Source organism: Mustela putorius, unplaced genomic scaffold, assembly GCF_011764305.1.
Source record: "Mustela putorius furo isolate JIRA1106 unplaced genomic scaffold, ASM1176430v1.1 tig00000151_pilon_pilon_pilon, whole genome shotgun sequence".
In the NCBI taxonomy this organism is placed as follows: Eukaryota; Metazoa; Chordata; class Mammalia; order Carnivora; family Mustelidae; genus Mustela; species Mustela putorius.
This window is the reverse complement of record NW_025421296.1, coordinates 8,450,196-8,462,450: the sequence shown is the minus strand read 5'-3', so window position 1 is coordinate 8,462,450 and position 12,255 is coordinate 8,450,196. Positions and strand designations below refer to the sequence as shown.

Below are 12,255 nucleotides of genomic sequence, written 5' to 3'. Positions count from 1 at the left end.
CAAATATATTTCGACAATTGGCAAACTGACCAAGACTTTGGTTGTTAAACTTTGCGATCACATTACGCACACGCAAAGTTTTTAGGGAAGAGTTTTAGCTTGTTTTTACAAAGAAACATGAAGAACATATTCCATGGTCTTAAAGTTCCTTTCAAAGCAAGGAACCCCTGAGTGCTTTTGAAATGTAAAATATAGGGCTGTATGAAAGGTTGTTAGTCTTCAGATCCATTTGTATTTGGGAATGATGTGAAAACAGTTCAGTAGCCCATCTTTCTGTTCCCACTGTCACCGCCCTGTGTATCTCCTCAACACTTCTTGCCTGAGTTATGACAACTGGCTGCCCAGGCTTTCCACAACTCCAGTTTCTTACCACCACTATCCACCCAGGAAGAAGCCAGAAGGATTTCCTCTGATTGCTTTCAAAATGCTTTTGCCTCGAGTGAAAACAGCCAATGGTTTCTTTGAATCCATCATATCAAGCCCATAGTCCTTTCATTAGTTTTTGAAGCCTTTGGTCAAATCTTCCAACTTAAAATAACCAACCTTGCTTTGCAAATGCTCTCAGATATGGCTTTTCTTTCCCTCTCTGTTTGTCCAAATCAAAACCACCTTTCAGACCCTGCCTGCAGCCCTACATTTTCCACTAGGTTTTTATAGACGACCTAAACCAGATTACTCTAACGTCTTCCAACTAGGAATTCCTACTGGGTTCATTGGCCAGTAAAACTGAATTAACATTTCTCCTGGCCTCTAATTGCTTCATATCTTATTCTGATTGCTTCATACCTATTTATGTTTTCTCCATAATTTACAAGCTTCTGAAGGACAGTGACCATGTCTTATCAATCATGTGAGCACTTTCAAACATTTAGATCATGGTAAGCATTTAAAAATGTACACACTGATGAGTGGTATTCTAGACATATGATACTTCAAAAGAGTCGAAGAGACTCCTTGTTTCTCAAAGGAGTTAGTAAACTCCTATGAAGTCGGCCCTGCCAACTCTATTAGATTTCTATCACTTTACAACATATCAAACTCTGGTTCCTGGACTCCAGCCAGAGATCCCAACCTTGAAAGAGGATTCTTACAATAAATTTAATCTCTAAAACTACTTTCGCCAAGGCCACATTGACTTAAAAAATGGGTTTCATATAGATTTAATGTTAGAATCAACATTACCTAGATCTATGCTGTCTAGTATAGGAGCCACTAGGAACACGTAGCTATCTTAAATGTAAAATAATTCAAATATAATAAAATAAAAATTAGTTCTTCAGTCATCCATCCATATTTAAAGTGCTCAATAGCCAATGAATACTGCTATGAGACAGCATGACTAACAGAAAAGACATTATCCCAGAAAGTTCTATTTGTACTGTGTCAAAGTCCATCAAAGCCTCACCAAGACTTGGATTATTTGTCAGAGTAGCTTTTTACATGACAGTATAAAATGGTAAGGCCAGTACTGGGAGTAGGCAAAGTGGATGTCCTCCTCAGAATATAGTTTGGGAGGTATGGGAAAGACTCACCATCCTATGAAAAGTCCTGCTAGATGAGACTTGCCAAGAACCAGAATGGCATGGGGTGCCTGGGTGGCTCAGTGTGTTAAGCCTCTGCCTTTGGCTCACGTCATGATCTCAGGGTCCTAGGATTGAGCCCTGCATCGGGCCCTCTGCCTAGCAGGGAGCCTGCTTCCCCTTCTCTCTGCCTGCCTGTCTGCCTACTTGTAATCTTTCTCTCTCTCTCTGTCAAATAAATAAATAAAATCTTAAAAGAAAAAAAAAGAAAAGAACCAGAACAACAAATTAGAGCTTCATCCCCTTAACGTGGGTCAGATGGGACCCCTCTGCCTTGCACAGTGTTAAAAGTTTCAAAGGAAATATCATGTGAAGGGAAAATACCTAAAGTTCAATTTTTGACATTGGGTTGGGTGGGGAAAGCATAAAGAGATTTGGATGAGGAGAAGGTCCAGATAGGGCAAGAGGAAAACACAGTGGCAGAAGGACCTAGAAAATGGTGCATTTCACTGTGACTAGATCGAGTTCTGAGCATGCCATTTAAGGATGGAGTGACTGCCATTTTGACAGCTCTGGGGAAATCCTTGATACATGTATGTCGAAGTTGTACACAATGCATGTATGCACATATACACCGAAGAAGCCTCAGTTAACAAGCGAGTGGTATATCAAGACGGTCCTCGGAATGCTAAGAAGGCAAATTATATAAAGAAAATATATAAATTATATAAAGAAAAAAAGGGTTTGGAGACTTAAATTACGTAATGGAATATCTCATTATCCCTTCTACAGCCCTGCTCCATTCACATTGTGAGAAAGCTTAGAGGACCGACTTGATAGTGTAAAACACCGTATGCGTTCTTCTTCACCTTCTTAGCACACAGGTGGTGCCTATGAAGGCATCATTTGGATGCTTCATTGACATGAGAACTGGGTCTGAAGGCCAAGCCCCAAAGAGGAATGGACATGTGACTTCTCAAGGTGACTACTTTTAAGTACAGCATGATTTAGATTTACGAATTTAGCATTTTCATTTAAAAATCCATGTTCTATTTAAGGAAGCCATAGTTAATACTCTTAGGACCAATCTATAGAGGTAGAATAAAAAGTCGAGGCAATAATTTTCTGCCACCACGAGTGATACGAATGAGTTCTCTTTTGACCACTGAGCTAGCTGCCAATTCTTAAGAGAATCTGGATACTATCATAGCATGAAGCTCTGGGCTTCATTCTTGAAAAACGACTTCAGGGTTTCTTTTGACACCCCATCCCCAACCCTTTATATTCGTGATTAACAGGAAAACCTTTCTGTGAATTCACTCAAGTTAGAGATACATCCCCAAATGTTTTTGATTAGTGATAATGTAAATGCTGCCTATCAGAAACCATATAAGATGAGCAGTTAATCAATTTGTTCATTGTGAGCCCGACAGCTCTGTTGAGTGACTTACCAAAATGACAATCGAGTTACACGTACTGTTAAGTTATTGAAAAACGGAAACAAAAGAGTGCTAATTAAAAGTCACTGTTAACCTCAGGGAGAGTTTTATGATAAGGTAAATGTTCTGTCCTTGGCCATATACTGCAGAAAGTATTTTTCACTACTTGCGATACAGACAGAGAAATTACTAAGGTTTTAGATGACACACAAACCAAAAGGAAAGATTTCATTACAAGTCAGTGTTTCTCAAACATGGGATGCTTGTTAAAAATTCAGATCCCTGGACTTTGGGGTAGAGGCTGGAAATTTAATTTTTGCTGGTTTTCCTGGACAATACACATTCCCACTAACTTTAAGAAGTACAGAACACTCGAAGGTTCAGGGGGACAATGGATCCAACAGACCGAAACACTTTAATGGAGATAAATTTTGATCACTAAAATTGTACTGCCAAAATAAAAATGAAGATGGTTTTCTTGCTTTCCTATCCTATAAATCTGTGGGAAATGGGGAAGAAATCTAGTTGAACAGCAGTTCCTGTTCAGAAGATGTGAGGGTCTTTCTTGTAGTGAGAAATCTGTCAGCAAGTGAGAGGTGGCCCTTTTAAGATAACCTTTTATCTGAAATCTACTTAGACATTTCAACTTTATGATAGGGCCTTCAGTGTCTAATAGTGCTTAGAACTTTGAGTACGACGTAAGAGTGATCAAACAGGTAATTAATTGATTTTTGCCCTGAATTCAACAGAAGACAGAAAATTACTTCAGGAACTTACAGAGAACATTTTCCTTAGTTAAAAACGTATGCCTCGTTTCAGAATCCTGTGTTACTACAATGCAAAACTTCTCCCATGAAAGTCAACCTTACCCTCCTGTGTTCCTCGCTCCCCACCACCAATCGGCAAGCAGATTCTTACCACAGAAATGGAGTTAGTAAGCAGGGCTCCGTCCTGTCCCAGCAAATTGGAGACGGTGATTTCAGGTAGGTCCATGTTTTGTGGATGAAACGGGAGCAGGCCATTATGGTTCATGGGGTGACACAGAGAGTGGTAACCAGGTTCGACTTCATTCACGTGTACCAGAGAGTGGTCGGGAAGGGAAGGGGGGGTGATTGGTGGAATGTTGAAGTCTTCACTTTCCAGGCTCGGGCCAGGGTAAGACTGAAAAAACAAGGGATATTGTTGCAAATTATCATCCCCCTTCTTCTTTGTCACCATGAACAAACACACACGACCGTTCAGATATTATTACAAGCAGCCTTATGGATTTGGCAAAGACATTTCAAACACGCAGATTACCCTGCTCTCATTTCATGATGATGTATAGAAGAAAGCTGCCTCAAAGGTATATCCACTCCTTGTATAAAGAGTACTTCCATTAGGCAGGTTTGTTTTTCCAAGAAACTGAACTCAAACAGATATCAAAGGTCCCATTAAAATTTTCTGGAGTTTTAATCTAGCTGAATACCTTTTTCATGGGAATTGTGGGGAAGGAGGCAATTTATAAAATTCATTTTTTTTAAAGATTTTATTTTTATTTATTTGACAGACAGAGATCACAAGTAGGCAGAGAGGCAGGCGGTGGGGCGGGCGGGGGGGGGGAGGCAGGCTCCCTGCTGAGCAAAGAGTCCAAGCCCGATTTGGGACTCGATCCCAGGACCCCAGGATCATGACCTGAGCCAAAGGCAGACGCTTTAACCCACTGAGACACCCAGGTGCCCCATAAAATTCATGTTTAATTAAGCATGTTTCATAGGACTTCCTACTGCTCAGATCATGAGACATAATCAAATGAATTCCAGAAGTTCTGGGGACAATTGTTTTTGAGTTTTGGAAAAACTGCGTGCTGGCAACTGACAAAAGAAAAATAATTCAGTAAAGACGTAACTTGGGCATTTTATATAAGTGTGTTTACATAGAAAGTTTGGCCTATAAAAAAACATTAAAAACTATTTTTATTTCAAAGAGTATACCATTAAAATAAAATGAAGATTGTTTTCTTGATTTCTGGCTATTCACATTTATTTGACGTTCCTCTAAAAAGCTGCTAAATAATACTGCTGTCATTTAGATTTTGTTCAGCTAATTTGAAAGGCAATATCACACTGACATTGTTGTAATACTAATTGAGGAATAAAAGACCATCATTAAAATAAATAACAACATATGTGGGGCTTTTCCTTTTGGAAAGTAGCTTTAGAGAAAAGAGGAAGGGAGGGAGAAAAAAAGGAAGGAAAGATTATATTAGGACACTCCTGTTTAAAACGGAAAGTGGTAAACATTGAACATTTGAGGAGGGACTGGATAATAAAATATTGTTCCCAATTAAGATCAAGGCATAGCGATACTTAGCAGTCCTTTATAGAGCAGGTGTTATAATAAAAAGGAAAAAATTGGGGTCCTGATCCCTCTCGCAAGCCTATCTTCCAAATGAAGCATGTCTTCCTAGTATTTGAGTGCCCAAGTAACAGAACTTGTCTAACAGCACAGAGCCGGCTGAAATGGGCAAGATTTGAAATGAACAGGCAGAAGGTAGGAGCCAAAGAAAGTAGTGTAAGGTATTCATTGGGTGTTCAGCCAATAAGCTTCATGTTCCTGCATCCAAGCGCCTCAGGTTATTTTTTCCAGATGGCGTCTATTTGTCTAACAGAAAGAAAATCTTCAAGTTGCACTTGCTAAATGTTGTACAAGTTTTGATCTATTTGTTTAGGTGCTGTCAGAAGACATGATGAAATGAAGCGCTCCTGGGAACATCTGGAATTCAGACCTGGTCACGTAGAGGCTCCTGTGGGTTAGCAACTGGGCGGAGTGGGGGTGGAGTGTAGGTGAAGGGAAAGATTTGATTCATCTCTGCGGATCACTGTCCTTGAATATCTAGAGTTCTGTTAACAAAATCACCAGCTCTAAAGTTTAATCATCAGGTACCAAATTTTCCTGTTTATAGTTTAGATCTCTTGTCTGAAAAATAGTCGTGGTCGGTGTCAAAACCCTAAGTTTGATGAAATTCTCGTTTGCTTGGTATATTTCAGACCTTGAGTCTATAGAGGTAAACCATCAGTTCCTGGTACAAGTATTGACCTAAGAAGAAGTATGAAAGATTTGAAGTGGGAGGTGGGAGAGAGAGGAAGCACGAGTATTCATGCTGGTTTTGTAAAAAGTGCTGTATGAAGTCCTTTGAATCATTTAATCCTTAACAATAATCCTGTGTGTGGCTACCATTATCCCGTTTTCCTGAAGGGAAATCCAGACTCGGAATTTAAGTCACTTTGACTCAGCTGGTAAACAACCAGCTCAGAATATATTGAGGGATAGACACATGCTGTGATATAGAAGCAGTTTAATTGCTACTATTTTATTAGGAAAAATGATACAAAGTTGTCAATATCCAATGGTCTTGGACCAGAAAAACTTAAGAACTAACATTAGCTTTGGTCTCAAGTCTTTCCTTATCCCAAGTTCCATCCCAATGCCTATCCCACTAAAATATTTACTCGGTATGAACACAAGAATGCATAATTTGTCTTTGTGTTGACATTTCAGAAGTGAAGTTATTCATACATCTCTTTTAAGAAGTTAATGGTGTCTGTTTGAAACTTCCCTAAATTAGGTACAGCTAATGCCAGGGATAAAGGAGAAAGATGTTTTTAATTTTATAAATGCTTTTAAGCCTCTGGAAATACTCAGGGATATTCTATCCATGGTTTACCATAAACTTTACATGCTAGCATTTCTTTGTAGTTAAATCTTAATTTGTGATGTTTTAAAGGAGGGTTTAATTGGTATCACTTTACACCGAGTGATAACAATTGCACTGCGATTTAATAAATCTACATGGTTTATTTTCATGTAATTGCACATTAATGTTATTTAATCCATGCACTTATATACCTAAACCACAGATTCCACAACTTAACTGGTAATGGGTAGTTACTTGGATCAGGAATTTTAACAACATAAGGTTACTTAGCAGTTTCTGTTCTTTAATGTTAGAAGTCATGATATGATTATTTGCCATGAACCCATTACAATGTAATGGGTGCCATATAATAGTATCAGGATTATTGTATGAATGTCAAAATGTCACAAAACTCACAAAAACTCCAATGCCAGACTAATTACTAATTATTTTTTAATGTGGAAGTGAATAAGCTAATTCCTCAATGTTGATTTCTGTGATTTGACATCTCTATTTTAATTTTGAAAAACTTAGTAAGAATAAATTTGACTTAACAATAGTAAGATATATATTATTAGAGAAAATCGCAGTTTGGGAAGGAAAGCATTACAATAGGATATGGTCGAGTGTTTTCCTTATTCTCCAGTAGACTTCCTGGTTACAATCTGTATTTGATATTTGTTGAATGGATTAACAAATGAATCACTGAATGAAGGCATAAAGGAATGAATGAATGAATGCTAAAATGACTTTTTAAAGCCATGAAATCTGTGAAGATGGCATTGTTATTCCAAGGGCTTGAATATACACCCTGTATTCCCAAGACTTCCCACTAGTCAGCTGACAACACAGTATATAACATTAATCTCTCTGCATGTCAGGAAGCCAGACACATCCTGTTAGAGATACAAAGGCTTCAGCTGCCTGAGAAAGTCTGGGGCAGTGTAATTTCGTGTCCCTCTCTGGCTGCTGATCTGTCCCTCTGAAATGGCTTGCACTTACCATTTTATAGAGACACAGAGGTCCCAGAGGATTTGTAAGGGTGAGTTTGGGGCCCCTGGGTTCTCAGAAGTTGTTGGAACCTAGCCCCTCTGCAGGTTGAGCATCAGCTAAGGACCCCAAGGAAGCCTCAGCTCCAAATCGGGATCCCTTGACACTGGCAGGTGTAATGTCCCGTGCCTGGTTGGCAGCAGGGAGCATGGAGGGGATGAGAAAGTACGCTGAGCATAGGAATAGGGACCTTGGTGATGAGATCAGGGTATGGGCAGTCAAAGAAGGCTTCTGTTAAGGCCATCCCTGGGTGACACGGTGGGCCTAATATACTTGTCTACTGACTTAGGGTTCTTTTCTGACTTGGGCTTATTTTCTTCCCTTGAGTCTCAGGAAGGCCATGAATTTCAAGTATTTTTCATTCTCCAGCTGTCTTGGGACCAATGTCCTTTCTAAGACCTTTGCATATCCCCTGAGATAGATGATTAAGCGTCCCTTACCCCCACCCCCAGCCTAGATTAGAGACCACCGATGTCTCAGGTCCTCTAAGAATCTATAGGGCTGCAGTGCTTGGGTGGCCCAGTAGGTTGGGCCTCTGCCTTCCGCTCAGGTCATGATCTCAAGGTTCTGGGATTGAGCCCCGCATCAGGCTCTCTGCTCAGCAGGGAGCCTGCTTCCCCCCCTCTCTCTGCCTGCCTCTCTGCCTGCTTGTGATCTCTCTGTCAAATAAATAAATAAATAAATAAATAAATAAATAAATCTATAGGGCTGGGTTGCCGAGTAGAATTCTGGAGAAGAATGGTTGTAGACTTGCAAGGTGGTCTCTTATTCCTTATCCCACTTTATAGTGCCTTTTACCCCTTCCAGTCTAGAGATAAGATCCTTATCAGCAGTCTGAGCCCTACAGCTTGCCTCTTCCTCAGGGAACGATAAAAGTCAATGGTGACCATCTACACAGAGAAAAACATGTTTAGGAATAGCGGCATGAAATTCAAGCCAATACTTTAAATTTTATCTTGGATCTTCATCGTGTTAATGAAAGGCACATTGGACAGAAAGAAGCATGCAAAGTTATTTGCTCTACCCCGTAGCCAGTCTGCGTGATCTAAATGATTTAAAGAACTCGAAGTTTTATCATTGCTACGTAAGCAGACTCTCCCTGATCTTCAGGTACTCCCTCGTCCTAGATGCAGGAGAGTCTCATCATATTGCTGGTGCTGGGATAGGACAGCTCTACTCTAGGGCGGGAGGCTCTGTACGTCCCAGTGTGACCAGGGAACAGAAGCCAAGAGTCATGGGATGTGGACTGGAGTGGGCTATCCTGTCACAAGGCTTGGCTAATTCTGCAATACATGTGAACTTTTCAAGGCCACCTGGGGACCATTGGAAGCATTAAAGTAGTAATTTCAAAATATTATCATCCTCAAGAGAGTATTTTCATGGTTCTACATAGTAAAGCCAGTGACTGTTTCAAGTCATTTTCTTAAAATCTCACCATTGGTATTTGCACATTTACTTATAAAGCGCTATGTCTTTCTGTAATGAGAAGGGGATGGATTTTTAGATGGGTTGAGAGTACTCATAATGATTCCTCCAGTGACTGATAAGAATGGCCAAGAGTGTATTGGAAGGAATGGAGACTCTGGAGTCCAGTAGAGAGGAACTAAACTAAGTGTGCTGAAACATTTAATAGTACAGGTTCTGGGGCAAGTTTCTGATTCCTTGAGCCTCAGTTTCAGAATCTGCTTCATGGGGTTCTTTTGCGCATTGAAAGCAAAAAAAAAAAAAAAAAAAAAAATCAGATAGAAAGTCCTTGATAAATGACAGCTCTAGCATAGCTCTGGTTATTATTAAATAGGTTTATACATGCCATGGATTGGGTCATGGCCAAGAAAACAAACAACTACAGACAGTGATGGAGGGGATTTAGACACCATTATAAAGGAATTTCAGTATATTTGCCATTGATCCAAACTCATACTGAAACAGAGTGCAGCCCCATTCATACATAATGCGTTCATTTAATTGCCCCCCCAAAATAGCTAAGATCAAGTTTTGCCTTTATTTTAATGGAATGAAATTGCATTTTTGAAATGAAAGAATAAAATGCTAACAGGCAACAGTGAACAGGCAAAGGCGGCTGAAGAGCTCAGAGGATAATGACAGGAATGTGCAGAGGGCCACAACTCTTGCGGGCAGGGAACCACACAGGTAGACCAGCAGCCCTGGGTGATGGGCTCCTGACAGTTCAGTTTCTACTGACCTAGAGAAATTGTCAATGAACTTGTGTCTAAATTCACCACAAAAGCTATACTCTCTAACACATCTCAGTGTGTTGTAGAAAGGTCTTCTTCCCTGGGAGACTCTTGGCAAGGAGGTGAAATTGCCCATCTGGTGGACTGTTTTTGAGACTTGAACCAAGAGACTGGGTTTTAAGAAAGTAAAAGAGGACCTTTAAATCTCCTTTGATTTGATCTCTTTGGAAGCTTTTCCAGCCATTTGACTAAGGCCATTGTCCTTTTCCCACTGAACCCCCTCAGTACCCCAACTTGAGTGACAAAGGAAAGGATACTTCTTACCTGGTTTCTGGAAGATCTCAATGCCTCTGTCTGTTTAATTATATACTCACATTCCTTTTTAATCATATTGCTTACCATAATCCATGACCTGGGTATCCTGTTTATATTATTTTCTCTTTCTGCAATCCATATTTCCTTTTGCTACAGCCTGTTCTTATTTTTTGTTCTTATTCAACTTTATTGCATCTGGAATTGGGATGTTAATCAGAATGAGTTTTCTCTTGACTATAGAGAATTCATGTTTTCATACTGTCTAGATAGAGTGTTAATATGCTGACCAGGAACAAGTAATGGGAACTCTCTTCTGAACTTTGCCTATTCTTCTCTTTTTTAAGTCTAGTTTTTCCATCAGAGGGGCCTGTTTTTGTGGGTTTCTGTCCACATATTGCAGTCATTATATAAGGCACTAAATCTTTGGTGACAAGAAGTCCCATAACTCAGAAGAATTCAAAAGATATCATCTTGTACATATCTTTAAATTATGTGATGGCTTCATGCAATCACGCATACACTGAAAATATGGCTATAGTTATAACATTGTAAAATATGTTTCTCATATAGTTCTTTATTTGAAAGATAAATAAATAACATTGTGATCCCATGTACACGGATAATCTGTAACACAGTTCCTGAAATTTCAGGGTAGAAAAATACCAATGCTTAAATGTGTTTCATCTTCTATTGAAAATTCATGTTGCCTGATTTAAATAACTAAATGGAAAGCAAAGCCAACTACAGAGTTCATTAGAAAAAAAATGATTTAAAAAAAAAAGAGAGAAATGATAAACTTCCTCTGTTTTCAGAAGTTAAGACATGGCATGTAATGGTGATTTCTCTCAAAAGAGTTTAAACAGCATCAACATTATCTCCAATTTCTTTTGAGAAGACCTTCAGAAGTAGGTATTTTTCAGATTCTTTTGTCTCTGCATGAACGAGGGTTGATAGCTTGAGACTATAATGTATTACTGTGCAAAGCTTCGGTCTGTTACATAAATCATCTTAACACTCAGCAAGAATCGTCCAACAGTGCCATTGATGTGCTCAAGCCAATGATCCTGCAAACAATTTTTTTGTCTTTCTTCACATGTTAGACAATAGCAATAAATCATCTTCATTTAAAAACACACAATGTACTAATTTTTCAAGCAACAGTTATCAAAATGCATTATTTTGGTAGCATGTACAACATTTATTTTATTTGTGTTCATTAATTTTTGTACCCTGGGTTAAGTAAAAGGCAATGAGTACCTCACCTACCATAGAAGCATTTGTTATGCACCTACTATGTGTAAGCCATCCTGCAAAGTATGATTTGAGATGCAAAGAACTGTAAGATGTAGCTTGTTATAAAGGAAGTGAGTTAGAGGATATATAAAGACTTGGGCTCCCAATAAAGTGCATGTTTGAGGTGTCCAGTGTAAATGGAAGTGGAATTACTTGAAGCTGGGATGATGAAGGGACTGTGACAGGCAGATTTACCCCGATAACAGGGCCTGAATACTAGACCCTTCTGCTGAAATGCAATATGTGATCGAGGGAGGAGGATCACAAAACCAGCAAATGAGCAAGCCTAGACAATGTACCAAGGAGGTTCAACAGCAAGGTCAGGTCTTCTAAGAGAACATCAAGGGCAAGAGTGGTCCCACTGACCAAAACAAATGTTGGGGTATTGAACCCAACTCAATTCCCTATGAGGCTGGTTTTTACTGGACTGTGTTTATTTCATAATTGAAAACCCAGTGTGTAAAGCCTGAATGAGACCAGAAAACAGGGTTGACTTGAGGCCACCCTGGTGAATGTTTAACATTGACTCTTCTTAAGGCCAGGATTGGTTTATTTATTTATTTGAAAGATAAGGAGAGAGAGAGCGTGCACATGCACATGTGCAGGCATGCTTGGAGAGCAGGAGAAGGAGAGAGAAAATCTTAAGCAGCTCAAGATGAGGCTTCGTCCCTCAACCTTGAGATAATGACCTTAGCTGAAATCAAGAGTCGGAGTCACCCAGGCATCCTTCCCAGCTGTATTTTTAGGGAACAGTTTAAAACCAGGCC

At 39.5% G+C, this 12,255-nt stretch overlaps 1 protein-coding gene across 3 annotated transcripts in view; it reads right to left on the bottom strand.

The window, feature by feature from the left end:
* The window catches only part of TOX (thymocyte selection associated high mobility group box), a 300,451-nt gene that overhangs the window by 125,698 nt on the left and 162,498 nt on the right, over nucleotides 1-12,255 (bottom strand). For all 3 annotated transcript variants that reach the window (XM_004768782.3, XM_004768783.3, XM_013064718.2), the window contains one exon: nucleotides 3,878-4,120. In XM_004768782.3, the coding sequence (XP_004768839.1) occupies nucleotides 3,878-4,120 (243 nt within the window). The remainder of the gene's footprint in view (nucleotides 1-3,877; nucleotides 4,121-12,255) is intronic.